The sequence below is a fragment of the Staurois parvus genome, unplaced genomic scaffold, assembly GCF_062004578.1.
Source record: "Staurois parvus isolate SC_StPar_1 unplaced genomic scaffold, SC_StPar_1.0 ptg000668l, whole genome shotgun sequence".
Taxonomy (NCBI): domain Eukaryota; kingdom Metazoa; phylum Chordata; class Amphibia; order Anura; family Ranidae; genus Staurois; species Staurois parvus.
Genome location: NW_028318464.1, coordinates 4,169,583 through 4,189,277, shown reverse-complemented (window position 1 = coordinate 4,189,277; position 19,695 = coordinate 4,169,583). Strand labels below are relative to the sequence as shown.

The 19,695-nt window shown below is 41.2% G+C and overlaps 1 protein-coding gene across 1 annotated transcript; it reads right to left on the bottom strand.

Moving 5' to 3' along the window:
• Window positions 1-12,806: 12,806 nt before the first annotated feature.
• On the bottom strand, window positions 12,807-13,401 carry LOC149447856 (putative transcription factor Ovo-like 1). The gene is made up of 2 exons (XM_089651899.1): window positions 13,287-13,401; window positions 12,807-13,196 (listed from the first exon to the last, which is right to left on the bottom strand). Exons 1-2 carry the CDS (start codon window positions 13,399-13,401, stop codon window positions 12,862-12,864), a joined length of 450 nt encoding a protein of 149 aa, XP_089508025.1. The 3' UTR covers window positions 12,807-12,861.
• Window positions 13,402-19,695: the final 6,294 nt, after the last annotated feature.

Here is a 19,695-nt window from a genome sequence, read left to right as displayed (position 1 = left end):
CTAAAATCGTAAAATCTGGCATCGTACAAAAAAAAAATGTTGTGTTTGTCCCTTCAATATATACGGACAAAAGCTGTGTACTAACAATCAGATTATCGCATGATCACTTCGAAAGTGGTATTTTTCTTCCAATTTTCTGATCGTGTGTACTAGACTTTAGTCATTTGTATAGATTTTTGGCATCTACTTAGTATTAGGGTGTTGTGTTAGGCCTCATGGATCTGCATTGACTAGAATGTCAGGATTTTAATCAATTATGGGTAGGGTTAGATAAGTGATTTTATATGCAGCTTAGCAGGGGAGAGGCTCTCAGACATGCATTGATGTGTATAATCAATGGACCTCACCCTGCAAGTATTATCCTGGCACAATATACAGTATGTGCTCATAGCATTGTTGCATTTCTTGGGAACAGGTAATTTTTACAAATATTTAGTATTATTTCTAGAAGTTCCAAGCATTGGAACAATGGAAACAACTCATTAGGAAAACTGTTCTAGCAATGGCTAGAAATATTCAATAACTTGTGTATATTATTCTTTTGTGTGGGTGTGTAGTTCGAAAACCACCTTAGGTAATTGGGTTATCTAATGTTTTACAGAATAAGCAGCCAAATTTCACTAATCCCTTGGTGGCTGATGAGTCACTGTTTTAACCTGTTCCCTCTCATATCTTGTACGCTGGCCATGCATGAATCTGAATCATTGTATTCTGACAGTGTGGAGAATCCCCTGCCTCCCCCTTGTAAGAATACACAGATCAGATGTTTTAAAGCTGTGTTGTGTGGCTCACAATATTATGGAGGTCTTGGGTCCCCTAACCTTTGGCTCTATTATTTGGCCTCACAACTTGCCCAATGGCATATCTATCATTCCAATGTCCTATGGGTCAAATTTGAATATATATGAAATATGAATAATTGAGTCTATTAGCCCATGTTCTCTCCCAGGTCTCTTGTGGTCTAAAGAGGTTTCACACTGTGATTTAGCCCAATTAAATAGATTGGTGTCACAATCATTTTAGTTATGGCAATGTTATAAGCAAAAATATGCACTGCTGTCTTCAGGGCCACGTCAGGCAGCTTTCCTAGGAGGCTCAACTTTTCCTCCTGGTCTTTCCAATACATCAGTTTTCTCCTGGTGGATAGATGTGGGCTTAGTGTTTTTGCACAAACCTTTTAGAACATTCCAGGTTTATCTTGTTCTCTTTTCTCCAAACCTCCCACCTGATCCCTCATAGGGAGCTATTTAGACACTTCTACTCCTCTCATTACTTGGTGAATACTATTTCACGGCAAACATTTTTTGAACATATTTGCCATCAAACTCCTAGAGACAAAGTCCTTATATCAGAGATCTATGGTCACCTGGCAAGCACAGATCCACAAGGTAAATTTTCATACATGTCTAAAAGGAAATCTGATTATTTTGTTGACTTTTCTATAGAAGATAGGAACACTTGTATTGAGAACCTTCATAAATGTACTAGGTCACTTACCACCTGTGAAACTGCAATTAAGCTTTTCACCAGGTGGTATTTAACACCAACAAACACTCTCTCTTTCCAATGGTCTGTCCTGTGTGTTTTTGAGGATGCCTTCTTTCTCGGTTCCTTTCTTCATGTCTTTTGGAGTTTGCGAAGGTTGCCTCTGTTTGGCGCACACTATTATTATTATACAGTATTTATATAGCGCCAACAGTTCGCTCAGCGCTGTACATTATAGTGGGGGACAGAACATGAGACAGCACAATAACAATACAGTGCGATACACGAGGGGTTCGAGGGCCCTGCTCTTAAGAGCTTACAATCTAGGAGGGAGGGGATAGTGGTACGGGAGGAAAAGCTGTGGGGGATGGAGTGGAAGGAAGAGTGCAGGAGATCGGCAGTTAGCAGAGGGTGGGGTAGGCTTCGAAGAGGTGGGTTTTTAGGGTGCGCCTAAAGGAGAGGAGAGTGGGTGATAGTCTGATGGATTGGGGTAGGGAGTTCCAGAGGATGGGTGATGCCCTGGAGAAGTCCTGGAGGTGGGCATGGGAGGAGGAGATCAGGGAACTAGAGAGAAGGAGGTCTTGTGAAGAGCGGAGAGTGCGTTTTGGGTGGTATTTGGATATTAGGTCGGTGATGTAGTTTGGGGCAGAATTATGGACAGCTTTGTACGTCAGTGTTAGCAGTTTGAATTTGATCCGTTGGGCAATCGGAAGCCAGTGGAGGGATTGGCAGAGGGGGGTGGCGGAAACGGAGCGGTTGGTAAGGTGGATGAGTCTGGCCCCCGTATTCAGGATCGACTGAAGCGGGGATAGCCTGTGGTGAGGCAGGCCAGTGAGGAGGGAGTTGCAGTAATCGAGTCATGATATGATGAGGGAGTGGATGAGCTGCTTAGTAGTTTCTGGGGTTAGGAATGGGCGTATTTTGGCGATGTTGCGGAGGTGGAATCTGCATGAGTTTGTCAGCAATTGGATTTGGGGCTGGAAGGATAGATTGGAGTCTAGTATGACACCAAGTACTCTGACTTGCGGGGTGGGCTTGATGGTGGCATGGTTGGACGTGATGGAGAAGTCACTGGGGGGGTGCACGGGCTGGGGGGAAGACTAGGAGCTCAGTTTTGGAGAGTCTAAGTTTAAGAAAGTGGAGCGACATCCAATCTGATATGTCATTCAGTAGGCTGGTGATTCGGGCAGGGACTGAAGGGGTGAGGCGAGGGGTCGAGAGATAGATTTGCATGTCGTCGGCATAGAGGTGGTAGTTGAAGCCGTGAGAGTGTATCAGTTGTCCAAGGGAAGAGGTGTATATGGAGAAGAGAAGGGGTCCGAGGACAGAGCCTTGAGGGACCCCAACAGAGAGGGGGAGTGGGGGGGGGTGGTAGTGTTATAGGTAATGCTGAAGGAGCGTTGGGATAGGTAGGATGAGAGCCAGGAGAGAGTGGAGAGAGGAGGGGGGTGATCGACTGTGTCGAACGCCACAGAGAGGTCGAGAAGTAGGAGCACTGAATAGTGGCCATTAACTTTGGCGGTTAACAGGTCGTTTGTGAGTTTGAGTAAGGCGGTTTCAGTGGAGTGTAGGGGAGGGGAGCCGGACTGTAGGGGGTCGAGGAGGTTGTTGTCGTTGAGGTGGGAGCTTAGGTGAGTATAGACTAAGCGTTCAAGGAGTTTGGATGTAAATGGCAGTAAGGAGATGAGTCTAAGGTTGTTCGGGTCGGTGGGGTCCAGGGAGGGCTTTTTAAGTATGGGGGTGATGTGCGCGTGCTTCAGAGGGGAGGGGAGTGCGCCAGAAGAGAGGGAGATATTAAAGATGTGGGTGAGGGAGCGTAGAATGGAGGAGGAAGGAGATCGTAGGAGTTGTGAGGGGACAGGGTCAAGGGGGCAAGTGGTGAGCTTCTGAGAAGACCTTAGTGACCTCCTCAGTGGTGGTGAGGCCAAGGGGGTTGCTGTGTGAGAGGAGGTAGGTGGGGTGGAGGTCTGAGCAGCAGCGATGTCCCTGCGATGAGCAGCAGTGACACTAGAAGACCTTTCCTCTAGTATGGCAGGTAATCCTATCATGGCTACCAATTGCCTTTTTATTTTCACCTATCTCAGGTGTTTCCTCCTTACTCATTCATACTATATGTGTTTCTATTCACTGGGTTATAACCATACATTGGAAAACCACTTTGATTCCAGTCTCGCAAATTAAATCGAGAGTTGACTCTATTAGCTATATGGAAAAGCTTTTCCATACTTTATATAATTCTATTACTTATTATAATAACAAATAGGATCCACGGCTTACACAAGGCAATATTTTTCATTAACCCTTTTATTACTGTTTTTAATATGGTATCTTGCTTACTGCTCTCAACTAGAGTTTACACTATGCTCAGTTTCTATATTTCATATGAACACTGATGTATCTGGATGTTAAACTTCCCTTTCTCTTCCCAGTGCATTCAGTATTCTACAGTATATTATAGATGACATTATGTTCACTCTCTGACTGCTATTTACCTTAATTCTTTTTCAAGTTGTCAGTATACTGTATTTTTTTGTATCATGTTCCTTTTTGGAATATACGGTTCACTATTTATATTCTCCTTTATATGGTGATTCTTATTTATGTATCTCCTGTTGATTTCAATAAAAGCTAGTAAACAAAAAAGAATACACAGATCAGTGCCGGGAATCAGTTCAGATTTTTTCATTCAGCTGGCTGGCTGAATGAAAAAAACGGAGCCAGGTATGGGCAGCCTTAGGCTTAGTTTACACTTGTGGTTGGGGTAGATGAAGAAATAGGCAGTTGAGCTGCATTATTACTGCCTCTCCAATTGCCTCCCTTTAAGCTGCAAAAGCAGACATACGGGGAAGGGGGGGGGGTATACACATAACACAAGCCACAACCATGATCCAAACACTATGAAAAGTGGTCCACCATGGATCGCTCTCTATAGGGCAGCACAAGTGTAAACAAACCCCACGGCCCTGGAACTACATGTGGCCCATTTGACCCCCTATATCAAGAAACTTGACTGATGCTACTTTACCATTTCCCACCCATAGGATGTACTAGTACATCCTCAGGCTGAAGTGGTTATACCTGGGCCATGGCTGCAGCTGCAGATATGACCCCGGTATCTTTTTTTTCAACCGGTGATGCTCTTAACGAAAAAGCAATTCTAGCAGCTAAATAACTGCTGGATTGCTTTTACATGGGCTAGGAGGGGATCCCCACCACCTTGTACTGCCTTCCCGAGCTCTCCCATTCCAGCAGCCATAAAGATGACCAAGAACTGAAAGTTCCCCGATCACCTCTATGGTCTAAGAAACCGGAAAAGAAAATGAAAATTTTGTCACTTCTGTTTTTGTTTAGATATAAATAAGCTGTTACTGGCTTGTGAAAGCATCTGTTCAAACTGATTTCAGTTTGTAGTCAGACCCCAGTTGTCTCAGTAAAGAGGACCTGTCACTGCCAATGCTATCACAAGGGATGTTGTTCATCCCCTGTGATAGTAATAAAAGTGATAAAAAAAGTAACAAGACAAAAATATGTAAATCAAATAAATCATTTTAAAAACAAGTAAAATGCCCCCTCCCCCCATCCTAACCCCTGTGCTCACATACAAAGCCAAACACACAAACACATATGTAGGTCCGCACGCATATGAAAACGATGTGAGGTATCACTGAGAGTATTATAGTGAAAGCAGTAATTCTAGCACTAGACCTCCTGTGTAACTCTAAACTGGTACATGAAACAAAGGCAGCGCTCACTGAGGAACACACCTGTAATTACATGAGGGAATCCAAACCCAGGTGCTTAGGCTCTGTAGAGTCTTTCTTCCACTGGATCCATTACATACAGATCAAGAGAGCCGGAAATTCCAAAATCCATATGATGATTTTTATTGAAGGTACAGGGAAGTGACATAAAAGCAAACTGATGCGTTTCAGCACACAGCCTTGTTCACAGCTTAATACTATATGCAAGACAAGACATATAAACACAAAAAGTCCCACCCAAAAATAGGGATGGGTTCATAATATATATTATCAACCAGTTAAACAATTAAATGCTTAATTAAAATAAAAAATATTTTTGTTCTTAGAAATCATGTCTTAGTGATGGAGATTGTATTAAACAAAAAAATATATGCACAGTATATACATTTTTTAATATACATTTTTTTTCATCAAAAATCTGTATCACATGTTCACAGGCAGGGATGTTTTGGGAAGTCAAGAGTATATGACCTACAGGAAAAAACAAATAAATAACAGATGTATCAAGGTTATTATCCTCTATTAATCAAACTTAATTTCAAAAAGAGAGTTTATACCCACTGGACTCATAGTATCCAATGTGAATATCCACCAAACTTCTCTTTCTAGGAGCCTACGATGAGCATAGCCACCACAAAGAGAACTTCTGACTCTTTCCACCTCAGAAAAAACAAATCACTAGAATTTACATGTTTAGAATGTCTGGAGATGTATGATAAATGTCTTTCTCCCAGATAATTTGCACCGTTAAAATGTTCCCTAATTCTGGTACGAAGAGATCTTGACATGCAAACAACATATTGCAACATGCATGTGGTGCATTCAATCATGCATAGAAACTTTTTAGTTCTACAATTAAGAAAATCATGAATTTTAAACTCCGCACCAATAGATTGGAAAATTACACTTTTGTGGTTTACATTGTGCTTATTACGGCATGTCTTTACACCACAACCAAAGGATCCAACTGTACTCAGCCAAGTACATTAGGGGAATATTAGGGGATATTAGGGGAAGAAGACAGGAACAGACTTGGGGATAGAATACATTACCAGTATTAGCATGTCTGCTTGAAAATCTGCAGCCTTTAGACAAGATGGATACAAGATCCTTGTCTGCTGCTAGAACTGCTAAATATATTATTGATCTGATTATATTCCTGCAAAAAAGTTGTGATAAATGCAGCAGGAATATTTCCTTGGCAGCCTGTATTACTTATATCAGTAATTCCTTTGTTGTTACTGACAAGAGCCGATCTATCTTTTTTAGAAATGATATTAGTTGCTCTGTCTATGTGCCACTGACTATATCCGTTCTATTGACCTAGATGAGACAATCTGACATTATTGAATAAAATCACCCACCTTAGAGCAGTTATGTTTGGCTCTGGTTAATTCCCCCATGGGCGCTGATTTAACAGTAGGTCTAGGGTGACAGCTAAACGCAAGGAGAAGGGGGTTACCCACACACTCCTTGTGAAAAGTACGTGTATTAACAATGCCCGTGGCATGACTGCTTTAATAATTGTAAAGGCTTTTAAACCATCACCTATTTTTAAATACTATAGTTTGTTACCATTCCTTGGGCATACACAATTTAATTGCATGACTTATTAGGTATCAACTTTTATATTTTAACAAACAATTGGGTATCTTATTATGTTTTTGTGCATTCAAATTTATTAAAGTGTATTTTTTCCCTCAAAAAAATTGTGTTTGAAAAGCCGCTGTGCACATACCGTGTGACGTAAACAAGTGCAAAACCCTCCATTGTATTCTCTAGGGCCTTTGATTAATAAATATATACACTGCTCAAAAAAATCAAAGGAACACTTTGAAAACCCATCAGATCTCAATGGGGAAAAATCTGCTGGCTATCTATACTGATATGGACTGGGTAATGTGTTAGGAATGTAAGGATGTCCCATGTTCATTGATGGCAATGAAAATGATCAACCTACAGAGGACTGAATTCAAAGACACCCTGAAAATCAAAGTAAAAAAATGATGCAGCAGACTAGTCCATTTTGCTGAAATTTTATTGCAGCGACTCAAAATGGTACTCAGTAGTTTGTATGGCCCCCAAGTGCTTGTATGCATGCCTGACAACGGGCATGCTCCTAATGAGACGACAGATGGTGTCCTGGGGTATTTCCTCTCAGATCTGGACCAGGGCATCGCTGAGCTTCTGAACAGTTTGAGGTGCAACCTGGTGGTGTTGGATGGACCAAAACATGATATCTTAGATGTGATCTATTGGATTTAGGTCAGGCGAGTGTGGGGGCCATTTAATGGTATTAATTACTTCATCCTTCAGGAACTGCCTGCATACTCTTGCCACATGAGGCCGGGCATTGTCGTGTACCAGGAGGAACCCAGGACCTACTGCACCAGCATAGGGTGTGACAATGGGTCCAAGGATTTCATCCCGATACCTAATGGCAGTCAGGGTGCCGTTGTCTAGCCTATAGAGGTCTGTGTGTCCCTCCATGGATATGCCTCCCCAGACCATCACTGACCCACCACCAAAACAGTCATGCTGAACGATGTTACAGGCAGCATAATGTTCTCCATGGCTTCTCCAGACCCTTTCACATCTGTCATATGTGCTCAGGATGAACCTGCTCTCATCTGTGAAAAGCACAGGGGGACATTGGTGGACCTACGAATTTTGGTGTTTAATGGCAAATGCCAATCAAGCTCTATGGTGCCGGGCAGTGAACACAGGGCCCACTAGAGGATGTCGGTCCCTCAGGCCACCCCCAAATGGGCTTTGACAATGGCAATACCACAACCACAAGCCTAGTTCACTTGAACAGGCTGTGTTCAACAGTAATACTGCTTGCCAAATATCCCTAGGGGACCATTTTTGGTGCACCGCAATGCTATGTGTGTACAGCTGCCTTTACAGCTTAAGTGGGGGAGGAGTTGGTGAGTGGTAAAAATGTGACTTAACTGCCTGTTTTTAATGCCCCCCAACCACAAATATAAACTAGGCCTTTTAGTTTGCACTGTTTGAACAAGCTCAGTGCAAGGGATAATTTTCAATAAAGTCCATATGCAGCAGGTGGATAACCATAATAAAATGAAAATGGGAAAACATCTGTAAATAAGTTCTGGCATTAAATATGAATACAGAACAGGAGGAACAAGATAATCCAGGTAATGGGAAGAACATCATAGTATGTGATGAAACTATTCTAAAACAGAACATTAGCCAATTGTCTTCTATTGGTGTGTCTTCTCGTCAGGCAAGATGTAGATGGGTTTATAATCTGTCAGATGTTTCAGCACTCATTAGAGTACAATTATAGAATTCCAGTGGGATGCTTTCAGATACATCGGGGTGAGGAAAAACCTTTCCTTGCTGTGTGGAGATAAGCTGGAGAGGCCACCCACATCATTTGTTGACTATTTACTTGTCTTTTCCTGTATAGGGTCTGCCATTACTGATTTACAGAAAAAGCTGGTTGCCTGGCCATGGCTGACTTTAAAACTTCTAGATTACAGCCCTGGAACAAGCATGACGCAAATGCAAGCCTAAGTAAAGTCAAAATGACCTCTCCTTCTGAAAAATGCCAGTTGCTTGGTTGTCATGTTGAAGCATTGGCTTCAGTACTAACCCAGAACAAGTACATATATGTAAGTAAGGAAATCTGATTTTTGCCAGACTTTCATTTGCTGTATCTTGATCTGGATATAAGTCCTATTAGCATAGAAGCCAGATAATTAGCATTTCTATAATGACTGCGCAGTAATTTTTTTTAATGAGCAGCGTACTTTAAAAACAAAGGCATATTTTTTCGTAAGGTAAGACAAACGTTCTACTACTTACATGCCAGGTGGGTGTCCTCCGAATGTATCTCTATTCGAGGTTCCAAATCTCGCTCTTTTGAAGTCCAGTCAGCTGTAGGTCGGGTCATGCCCAGCTCTTCAGCACATGTAATCAAAGGGTGGGATGCCCTGGTTATGTCAGTGCCCTTCCATAGACACATGCCCATATTTGGCCAATGGCATTGATTAAATATGGGCACGTGTCCATATAAGGGCACTGATGGCACCTGCATCCTCAACCCTTTGTGTACTTTGGGAGGGGAATGATTGGACTTCAAAAGAGCGTGACTTGTAAATGTGGATATAAAGGAGTTTGGGGGAACTATTAGGGTTTATCTCCCCCTAGCTAAACTAGGAGGGTGCTACAGAGCTAAGATTTAAATTGGAAGAAAAGGCTAACTCTATTCTTACAAATGTTGTCTGCCCAGGGGCGGACTGACCATTTGGAAACTCGGGCACTGCTCGAGGGCCCAGGGTCAGTAGGGAGCCCCATGAGATGCCCCTGGTACCTTTTTCATAGGCTTTTTTGAGTTTGGGCAAGGACACAGGGGCCCCATGATCCTCTATTGCCCAGGGGCCCCATGAATTGTCAGTCCGCCCCTGTGTCTGCCCGTCCTATTACCTATTCTGCATATAACAAGTCTAGATCGCGGGGATTCCCAGAAGGATTGGGAAGTCACAACCATAGCTGAGAGCTCCTTTACACAGAGGGGAGCCAAAGCTGTAGAATCATACTGTGACTGGACCAGGAATAGCGGATAAGTACACAGATCTTTTTTCATATAGCATATGCAGTATAGGTAGGAGGAAAGGGGAGGGAACGTTTATAAGAATAGTAAGCATTAGTTTTTTCTACCACTTTAACTCCCCACCTGACAGAAAGCTAGGAATTACACCTCTAATTTTACAGACAATTGGGTATTATATTGTGTTTGTACACATTAAAATTCAAAAAAGTGTAATTTAAAAAAATAAAATGTGTTTGAAAAAAATGCTGTGCAAATACCATGTGATATATAACATTGTAACACACACCATTTTATTTTCTAGAGCCTCTGCTTTAAAAATATATATAATAAAAGGCTTGGTCTTCAAGTGGTTACCTTAGTGCAGGTAATGCATTAAAGGATAAGTTCACCTTTCGTAACATGTTATATGTTACATCCATATTCAGGGTGTAACATGTAATATAATACGATCTGAGCAGATCCCATTCCCTGCTTTGACAGCTAGCAGGGGATCCCCACCTAGCTGTCAAATTTGAAAAAAACATGACCGTGGGGAGTTTTGTGAATGTGACTACAAATCCCAGCAGCCTTAGCGGTTGTCAGCTTGTTGTCCTCAGTGAACTATCACAGCACGCCTGGAGCGCCGTGGTAATTCATTGAGTCTTCCTGTCAGTATATCTGCTTGCTCCTACATCCCGTGCGAGCAAGCATATTTTCTGACTGATCTGCAGGAAACCTGCATGACACCAGCGATCTGCACACAAAAATAATAAATGCACATTTTTTTACCTGCAAAAAAATGTGCATTTATTATTTTTATACTAAAAGGTGAACTTATCAAATGATGATTAAATGATAGTAAACAGTCTGCGATAAAGAGGTTTGAATCTTCATCTGAATCTTGTTACACAAGAGAGCCACCAAGTGGAAGACAACATGAATCACTCCAACATTTTTTCTAACACATTGAATATACCAACAACTCTTCTTGCCAACATTTATTTAAATGCCAATAACAACTATTCCATTTATATTTGTGTGTTTTGGTTTTAAATTATGCCAGTAGAAAGTATCTTAGCTCAGTGATTATCAGCTTATCATAAGTATGTTCCCTTTTTTTAAAAATGTTTACCAAGTACCCCCTGGGACAACAACCATGTCAGATCCCAGCCGCTGCCACCAATATGCGACAAATGGCAGGTCAAATCTCACTGGCTGCCACTAATTTAATATAAAATTTCAAAAAGCAGCACACTAAAGTTTTGTGAACAAAACCATTCAAAGTTTTATGATTGCTTGTGCATAGCGGGATAGTTCATCTCCAGTCCAAAAAGAAGAAAATAAAAAGATAAAAAACATTTTATTAAAAAAAAATGTCAGTAAGAACATTGACACCACCTCAGTGCAATCAAGAGAACTGGTGACAGGCACTATGATATATAGATAGAAGTTTCTGGTTCCACCAAGCTTTAGCAGCGAAATGTATGTAACAGCTCCTGGTGTGATATAGAGGCTGGTATTAGCCAGTACACATACCCAACAATGTAGCTGTATGATGCCCAGAAGACCAGGAATATTACAGGGAGGAAGGGAGGCACTACTTCCAGGTTATTGATGTGGCCATGGCTGGACACCCACCAAGATGACTGCACTGTGTACACCGTAAGCACCAGATATGATGTCAGTGGCCAAGTAATGGACCGGAAGTGATCATCCCGGCCTTGGGAAAGGAGGCCCCCCTCCCCCAAAGCACCCCCCCATGTTGAGGGTATGTGGCCTGATATTGTTCAGGGACCTTAATCCGAGCACAGCTATCGCATGGTACCTGGGCCTGTACCACATATGTCCTGTACCATATGATAGCTGTGAGCCAATCACATCATCACTAGACTAAGCACAACTGTTATGAATAAAAATCATTCACAACAGTTCAAACAATTGCTGTTACAGTGATCATCACTGTAACAGCAATCACATTGTAAAAAAACATAAAGAAGAAAAATCCCTGATCACCCCTCCTCCCCCACCCTTCTCCCAGAGTAGTACAGTTTCACTACGGTGACACTAAACTACACTGATTACAGTATGTAAAACTGTAAAAAAAAAACAAGGAAAAAAAAGGTTTAAAAAATTGAATGAAATATTATTTACATTTTTTTTACATAGTGTCACCAGTCAGTAAACCTGAGCATAGCCACACTAGTCATATGATAAAGCTGTACTGCACTGGTAGTAGTATGTAGAAACAAAAATTGCAAAAAAATATTAATTTAATTTCTTCATTTTCTAAAAAAATCTGACAAAAAATTACAGCTTTAAAAAACTCGCCATGCTTCTTAGTAAATACATTGGCCTGTCTACTTTCCAAAAAGGGGTCATTTGGGGGATATTTGTACTGTCCTGGATTTTAGGGCCATAAGAAATGAGATTGACCATCAGTACAAATACACTATACCTTTTCAGAGAGCTAAAACATAAGGCTGAGGTTGTGTTTGGGCATTAAGTTAAAAATTTACTGTAAGCTGCAACTATATATTTTACTGTAGTGCCACCCACTTGTAAAACCTGGTATTACACGCAAACTAAGCATACATACAGTATATAGCTGTGCTTCCTGATCACTGGTGTATCTGTTTTGTTTTTGTTTTTTTACAGGGGGTATCAGGAGATAGGAACTCATCAATTAAATCCTTTTAAAAAGCAACATAGCACAAAGTGAATTCTCCTTTCATGGTGGAGTGAAGCATGCTTTAATACTCTGACAGTTGCATATTGCATAGATCTCAGAAGGAGCAATTTCCCTACAGTGCAGCTACAACAGGATGATAGCTCATCTGAAAGTTGCCATACAAGGAGAGTCCACTATAGGGTACAATAGTTTCTCCTGTATTAAAAACTCATGTCTGGTAACAAAAGTAGCTCAATTGAAAAGCCAAGCTCCTCCTACGAGGATTTGAGAGCGCAAACCATTGACACCCCTGAACAAAAGAAAAATACTGTTGCTGGAGTGTCTCTTTATTTCCCCTGCTTATATCTAAGAAGGAATTTGCAGGCTCATAATGTCTGTCGTCTTGTTGTGACATGAGTTGCAAGGTAACATGGCGCTGGATGCATCAGACCTCCAATCTCCCCTCTCAGAACGCCAGCTACTCGCTTCCGTAGATGTTTGGACAGCATGGGGTTGGAGGGATGGGCCTCTAGGATGTGCAGTGTGTAGGTGTCAGCGCTGGGGGATGTAAAGCCGCATTCCTCACATACGTAGATCTTGGAGCGGCGCTGGCGGTAGGCATAGCTCTGTAGCACTCCATGAATTTTGCGCAGATGAGATTCCAGTGAGCAGCGCTGAGTAAAAGACTTGTCACAGGCTGGACACTTGTATGGTCTGATACCTGTATGGGTGAAGAAGGTGTCAGTTCTGACTACAACAACTGCAGAAGTTCAGACAGCCAGTATGTCAGATCCCAACTTCACCAGATTACCTGTGTGAGTCCTCATGTGACGTTTCAGATCAAATGTGTCGTTAAACCCTTTGGCACAGCAAGGACAGCGGTGCCTCTTCTGGATGCTGTGACACTTCAAGTGACGGGTTAACATACGTTGTAGTGGGAATGTCTTCCTGCAGGCCCGGCAAGAAAATGGGCCCTGGGCGAAAGAAGAAGAATGATGATAGCACAGAATCAAAAGCTAAAAAACACACAGAAAAGGCTGACATACTGTATGTTATTTCCAGTAGCCAGCTGTAAAAGGGCCAATGTTCATGGGCGTTCTGAGCTTGCAATGCATCCACATTGATTTGTTTGGAAGTGAAAGGTTAAAGTGAGCTTCCTATTAGCAGTAGTTTTCTAGTAAGAGTATCTATTTAAGAATATCAAAACTGTTAAGTTTTGTTTTACTGTAAATGATATGCTTTCTAAGAAATAAAAATGTATTATCAGCTAGTTTCATTCTTACTATATATGCCACTGCCTACTGTATGTGTACTTTATACAAATATGTAATGCAGCAAATAAACTTTTGATTTTGAGTTGATATTTCACTCTGCTGTGTCTGTTGATTCTCATTATCCTGAGCTCATGGGGCATGTGATCCAACAGAAGAGAAACAAACGTTTGACAGAATTAACTCCTGGGGTGTTATCGGAGTAACCCTACAGGCTGCATAGCCCATATTGATTTTAAACTGCTTTTGATATTAACACCAACTCTTCATAGCCTTTTTGCAAGTATGCAAAACACATTGAAGTGTATGGCTAGACACTGTGTGCATATGTTTTGAAGTTCAATCAGCGCTTATGGGCCTCCAGCATGCATCCATGCATCAAACAACACACATGACCGTCAACTTAATGCAATGCATGCACGCATAAATACCTGCAGTGCATGGGGAAAAAACTGTATGTTTTTGGTGCATGGAATTGCATCGAGTACACATCGAAAAATGCATGAGCGCATGCAGCAATGCATGGTCTGCAACAGATGTCAAGGTATAAAGAAAGGAGGTACAACAAGTGCTGCACATGCGTAGATATGAATGGGACAGAAAAGTGGACTTTGCACTGAAAGAGCTGTTTTTTCCAACCTGAACCCCCAAAGTTGGAAAAAAGGCGAGTATGGTGCCTTTTACCCCTACAGGAATATTATTTGTACTTTTTTTCAGTGCTTCTGCAAAGAGGAAGGGGCAAAGGTAAACACTAGACCTGCCTGTAGTGCAAGGTCCACTTTAAGCACACCTGTGAGTTGCCATTACTGACTTTAATTAAGAGGGCACATTATTTTACAGTTTTGTTCCAGTGGCACAGAAATATCTGTTCAATGGGGTCCAGCATGTAATCAGTAATTTCATTTCTTACCTCAGTAGCTGTTGGAGCTTGTGTTCGACCTTCTGGTGAGTAAGACCAAAGTATGGAATCTGTTGAAATAAAAGCATTAAAAAGAAATTACAGTAAAACAAATTCCAGGAAACACACATTTATATATATATATATATATATATATATATATATATACACAGTGGGGATCGAAAGTTTGGGCACCCCAGCTAAAAATTTGTATTAATGTGCATAAAGAAGCCAAGGAAAGATGGAAAAATCTCCAAAAGTCATCAAATTACAGATTAGACATTCTTATAATATGTCAACAAAAGTTAGATTTTATTTCCATCATTTACACTTTCAAAATAACAGAAAACAAAAAAATGGCGTCTGCAAAAGTTTGGGCACCCTGTAGAATTTATAGCATGCACTGCCCCCTTTGCAAAGCTGAGACCTGCCAGTGTCATGGATTGTTCTCAATCATCGTCTGGGAAGACCAGATGATGTCAATCTCAAAGGTTTTAAATGCCCAGACTCATCTGACCTTGCCCCAACAATCAGTACCATGGGTTCTTCTAAGCAGTTGTCTAGGAAACTGAAAATAGTTGACGCTCACAAAGCTGGAGAAGGCTATAAGAAGATAGCAAAGCGTTTTCAGATGTCAATATCCTCTGTTTGGAATGTAATTAAGAAATGGCAGTCATCAGGAACAGTGGAAGTTAAAGCAAGATCTGGAAGACCAAGAAAAATATCAGACAGAACAGCTCGCAGGATTGTGAGAAAAACAATTCAAAACCCACGTTTGACTGCACGATCCCTCCAGAAAGATCTGGCAGACACTGGAGTTGTGGTACACTATTCCACTATAAAGAGATACTTGTACAAATATGGTCTTCATGGAAGAGTCATCAGAAGAAAACCTCTTCTACGTCTTCACCACAAAAATCAGGGTTTGAACTTTGCAAATGAACATATAGACAAGCCTGATGCATTTTGGAAACAAGTTCTGTGGACCGATGAGGTTAAAATTGAACTTTTTGGCCGGAATGAGCAAAGGTACGTTTGGAGAAGAAGGGGCACAGAATTTAATGAAAAGAACCTCTGTCCAACTGTTAAGCATGGGGTTGGATCAATCATGCTTTGGGGTTGTGTTGCAGCCAGTGGCACAGGGAACATCTCACGAGTAGAAGGAAAAATGGATTCAATAAAATTTCAGCAAATTTTGGATGGTAACTTGATGCCATCTGTGAAAAAGCTGAAGTTAAAGAGAGGATGGCTTCTACAAATGGATAATGATCCTAAACACACCTCAAAATCCACGGGGGATTACATCAAGAGGCGTAAACTGAAGGTTTTGCCATGGCCTTCACAATCTCCTGACCTCAACATAATTGAAAATCTATGGATAGACCTTAAAAGAGCAGTGCGTGACAGACAGCCCAGAAATCTCAAAGAACTGGAAGACTTTTGTAAGGAAGAATGAGCAAAGATACCTCAAACAAGAATTGAAAGACTCTTGGCTGGCTACAAAAAGCGTTTACAAGCTGTGATACTTGCCAAAGGGGGCAGTACAAGATATTAACTCTGCAGGGTGCCCAAACTTTTGCAGACGCCATTTTTTTGTTTTCTGTTATTTTGAAAGTGTAAATGATGGAAATAAAATCTAACTTTTGTTGACATATTATAAGAATGTCTAATCTGTAATTTGATGCCTTTTGGAGATTTTTCCATCTTTCCTTGGCTTCTTTATGCACATTAATACAAATTTTTAGCTGGGGTGCCCAAACTTTCGATCCCCACTGTACATACACATACACACACATACACACACACACATACATACTGTACATACATACATACATATACACTGCTCAATAAAAATTAAAGGAACACTTTTTAATCAGAGTATAGCATCCAGTCAATTGAACTCTTGGAATATTGATCTGGTCAGTTAAGTAGCAGAGGGGGTTGTTATTCAGTTTCCGCTGCTTGGTGTTAACAAAATTAACAACAGGTGCACTAGGTGGGCAACAATTAGATGACACCCAAAACAGGAATGGTTTTACATGTGGAGTTTACTGAATTTTGTTTCCCAACTCATCTTTTCTGACTGGTTTTCACTAGTTTGGCTAGGGTCAGTGTCACTAATGGTAGCATGAGGTGATACCTAGACCCTACAGAGGTTGCACAGGCAGTCCAACTCCTCCAGGATGAAACATCAATATGTGCCATTGCCAATACGTTTGCTGTGTCTCCCAGCAGTCTCAAGAGCATATTTGGTATCTAGTATTTTCTCCTTTGTGCAAGGAGGAACAGGATGAGCACTGCCAGAGCCCTACAAAATGATCTCCAGCAGGCCACTGGTGTGAATATCTTTGACCAAACAATCAGAAACAGACTTCATGAGGGTGACCTGAGGGCCCGATGTCCTGTAGTGGGCCCTGTGCTCACTTCCCCGCACCATGGAGCTCAATTGGCATTTGCCATTGAACACCAGAATTGGCAGGTATGAGCACATGTGACAAAACGTGAAAGGGTCTGGAGAAGCCTTGGAGAAAAGTTATGCTGCCTGTAACATTGTTCAGCATGACTGTTTTGCTGGTGCAGTGGGTACTGGGTTCCTCCTGGTGCACGAAAAAAGAAAAAAAAACATGCATTGTAAGGGATTTCCGGCAAGGAGAATTGCTATCGGTAACGCGCCTGCACACAGGCATTCCTGCAGGAGAGGCCCATTTAAGGAGTGCCTCTGCTCAGGTTCAGTGCTGACTGGTCTTCAGCTCCCCCCGTGTCCTGCTAGTTCCGTACGATTCCTTTGTTGCTGACCCTTCTTGTTCCTGACCTGACTCCGATTACTCTCCTGCTCCTGGTTCCTGACTTCGGCTCTGCTCCTGAATTTGGCTTCTCGTTCTGATTCTGTACCGCGCTGCCCGACTGTTTATGACCCCGGCTATTCTTGACTCTGCTCCAGTCCTGTGTCCTGGCTACCTACCTTGCTCTGCTGCACATCTGGTAATCCACAGAACCTACCTGGTCTATCTATGGTGCCCAAATCAGAGGATACTCTGCCTACCAAGGTCATCACCTGCAAGAGCCGCAAGCAACAACCACTGGGGCTCTTGTCCCCCTAGTCCCTAGACTCCCTCTGTTCCAACTTCAGCGGGGTCAGGGCTAGTGACACAAGTGAGGCCGACCTCATCAATTCAGTCTCCCATCAGGTACGTGACATGCATACACATTTTTTTTTCTTCAATCTGAAAAAAAAATTTTTTTTCTTTTTCCGATTGCAGAAAAAAAAAAGCATATATATACATACATACAGTATCTCACAGAACTGAGTACACCCCTTACATTTTTGTAAATATTTTATTATATCTTTTCATGTGACAACACTGAAGAAATGACAATGTAAAGTAGTGAGTGTACAGCTTATATAACAGTGTAAATGTGCTGTCCCCTCAAAATAACTCAACACACAGCCATTAACCACTTGCCCTCCAGAGGATTTACCCCCCTTAATGACCAGGCCTCTTTTTGCTACTCGGCACTGCACTAATTCAACTGATAATTGCGCGGTCATGCAATGCTGCACCCAAACTAAATTAACGTCCTTTTTTCACACAAATAGAGCTTTCGGTGGTATTTGATCACCTGTGCGCTTTTTATTTTTCACGCTATAAACAAAAAATTATATTTTTTACTTTCAGCTATAAAATATATATAGTAAACTCAAAGTTAGTTATAAATTTAGGCCAAAATGTATTCTGCTACATGTTTTTGGTAAAAAAAATCCCAATAAGTGTATATTGATTGCTTTGTGTGAAAGTTATAGCGTCTACAAACTATGGTATAGATACTGCAATTTACGACATTTTTTTGCCATACAGCGTTGTGCTAGTTTAACGGACAATTGCGCGGTCATGCAATACGGTACATAAATGAAATTTATGTCCTTTTTTCACACAAATAGAGCTTTCTTTTGGTAATATTTGATCACCTGTGCGCTTTTTATTTTTGGTGCTATAACCAGAAAAATTTTGAAGAAAAATTTTTTTTTGAAAAAAACAATATTTTTTCATTTCAGTCATAAAAAATATCCCAAAAAACTAAATTTTGTCATAAATTTTTGGCCAAAATGAAGTCTGCTACATATTTTTGGTTAAAAAAAATTCCAGCAAGTGTATATTTGTTGGTTTGTGTGAAAGTTATAGCTTCTACAAACTATGGCATAGATAATGGAATTTACACAGCTTTTACTTTATGACTGCCCATCACATTTCTTGAGGTGTTAAAATACCAGGACAGTACAAACACCCTCAAATTACCCCTTTTCGGAAAGTAGACACCGTAAGCTATCTGCTGAGAGGCATATTGAGTCCATGGAAGATTTATTTTTTTTCCACAAGTTTCTGGAAAATGACAAAAACTTCAGCGTTCCAGGTGGACGCCATGTGGCGTCCTCTCGGGCATGCGCAGTTTGCGTGCCTGCAGAGCTGCGCAGCGGCACGTTCTGTCACCGGCCGTGTACCTCGGACGCGGCCGATGACAGATCTGAGTACCGGCCCCGTTGCCGGTACCATGTGACCTGCTGTGACCAATCACAGCAGGCCACATGACAGTTGTATACAATGGATGGCTTCATTCATGCCATCCATTGTATACTAGTGTGGCTAGCTGTGAATGGTCACAGCGATCATATGCACAAGCTGGGCCAATCACAGCCCAGCTGTGTCATGTGATTAGCCGTGGCCAAATCACAGCTAAGCACAAAAAAAAAACCCTGAATGAATTGATGTCATTCAGGTAAATGCTTGCTTATACTAAAGTAATTCTTTGCTATAAGCAAATTGTGTAAAAAAAAAAAATACTGATCACTTCCCCAAAGTAGTACAATGTTACTATGGTTATATCATACTACTTTGGTCATAGTGAAATATAAAAAAAAAAATCTTTAAAAAAAGAAAAAAATGTAATAAAAAATTAACAATAATAAAATAAAATAATTGATATATATATATATATATATTTTTTTTTTTTTTTCATACTGTCACCAGTCAGTGTCCCTGATCACCGCCGTGCCA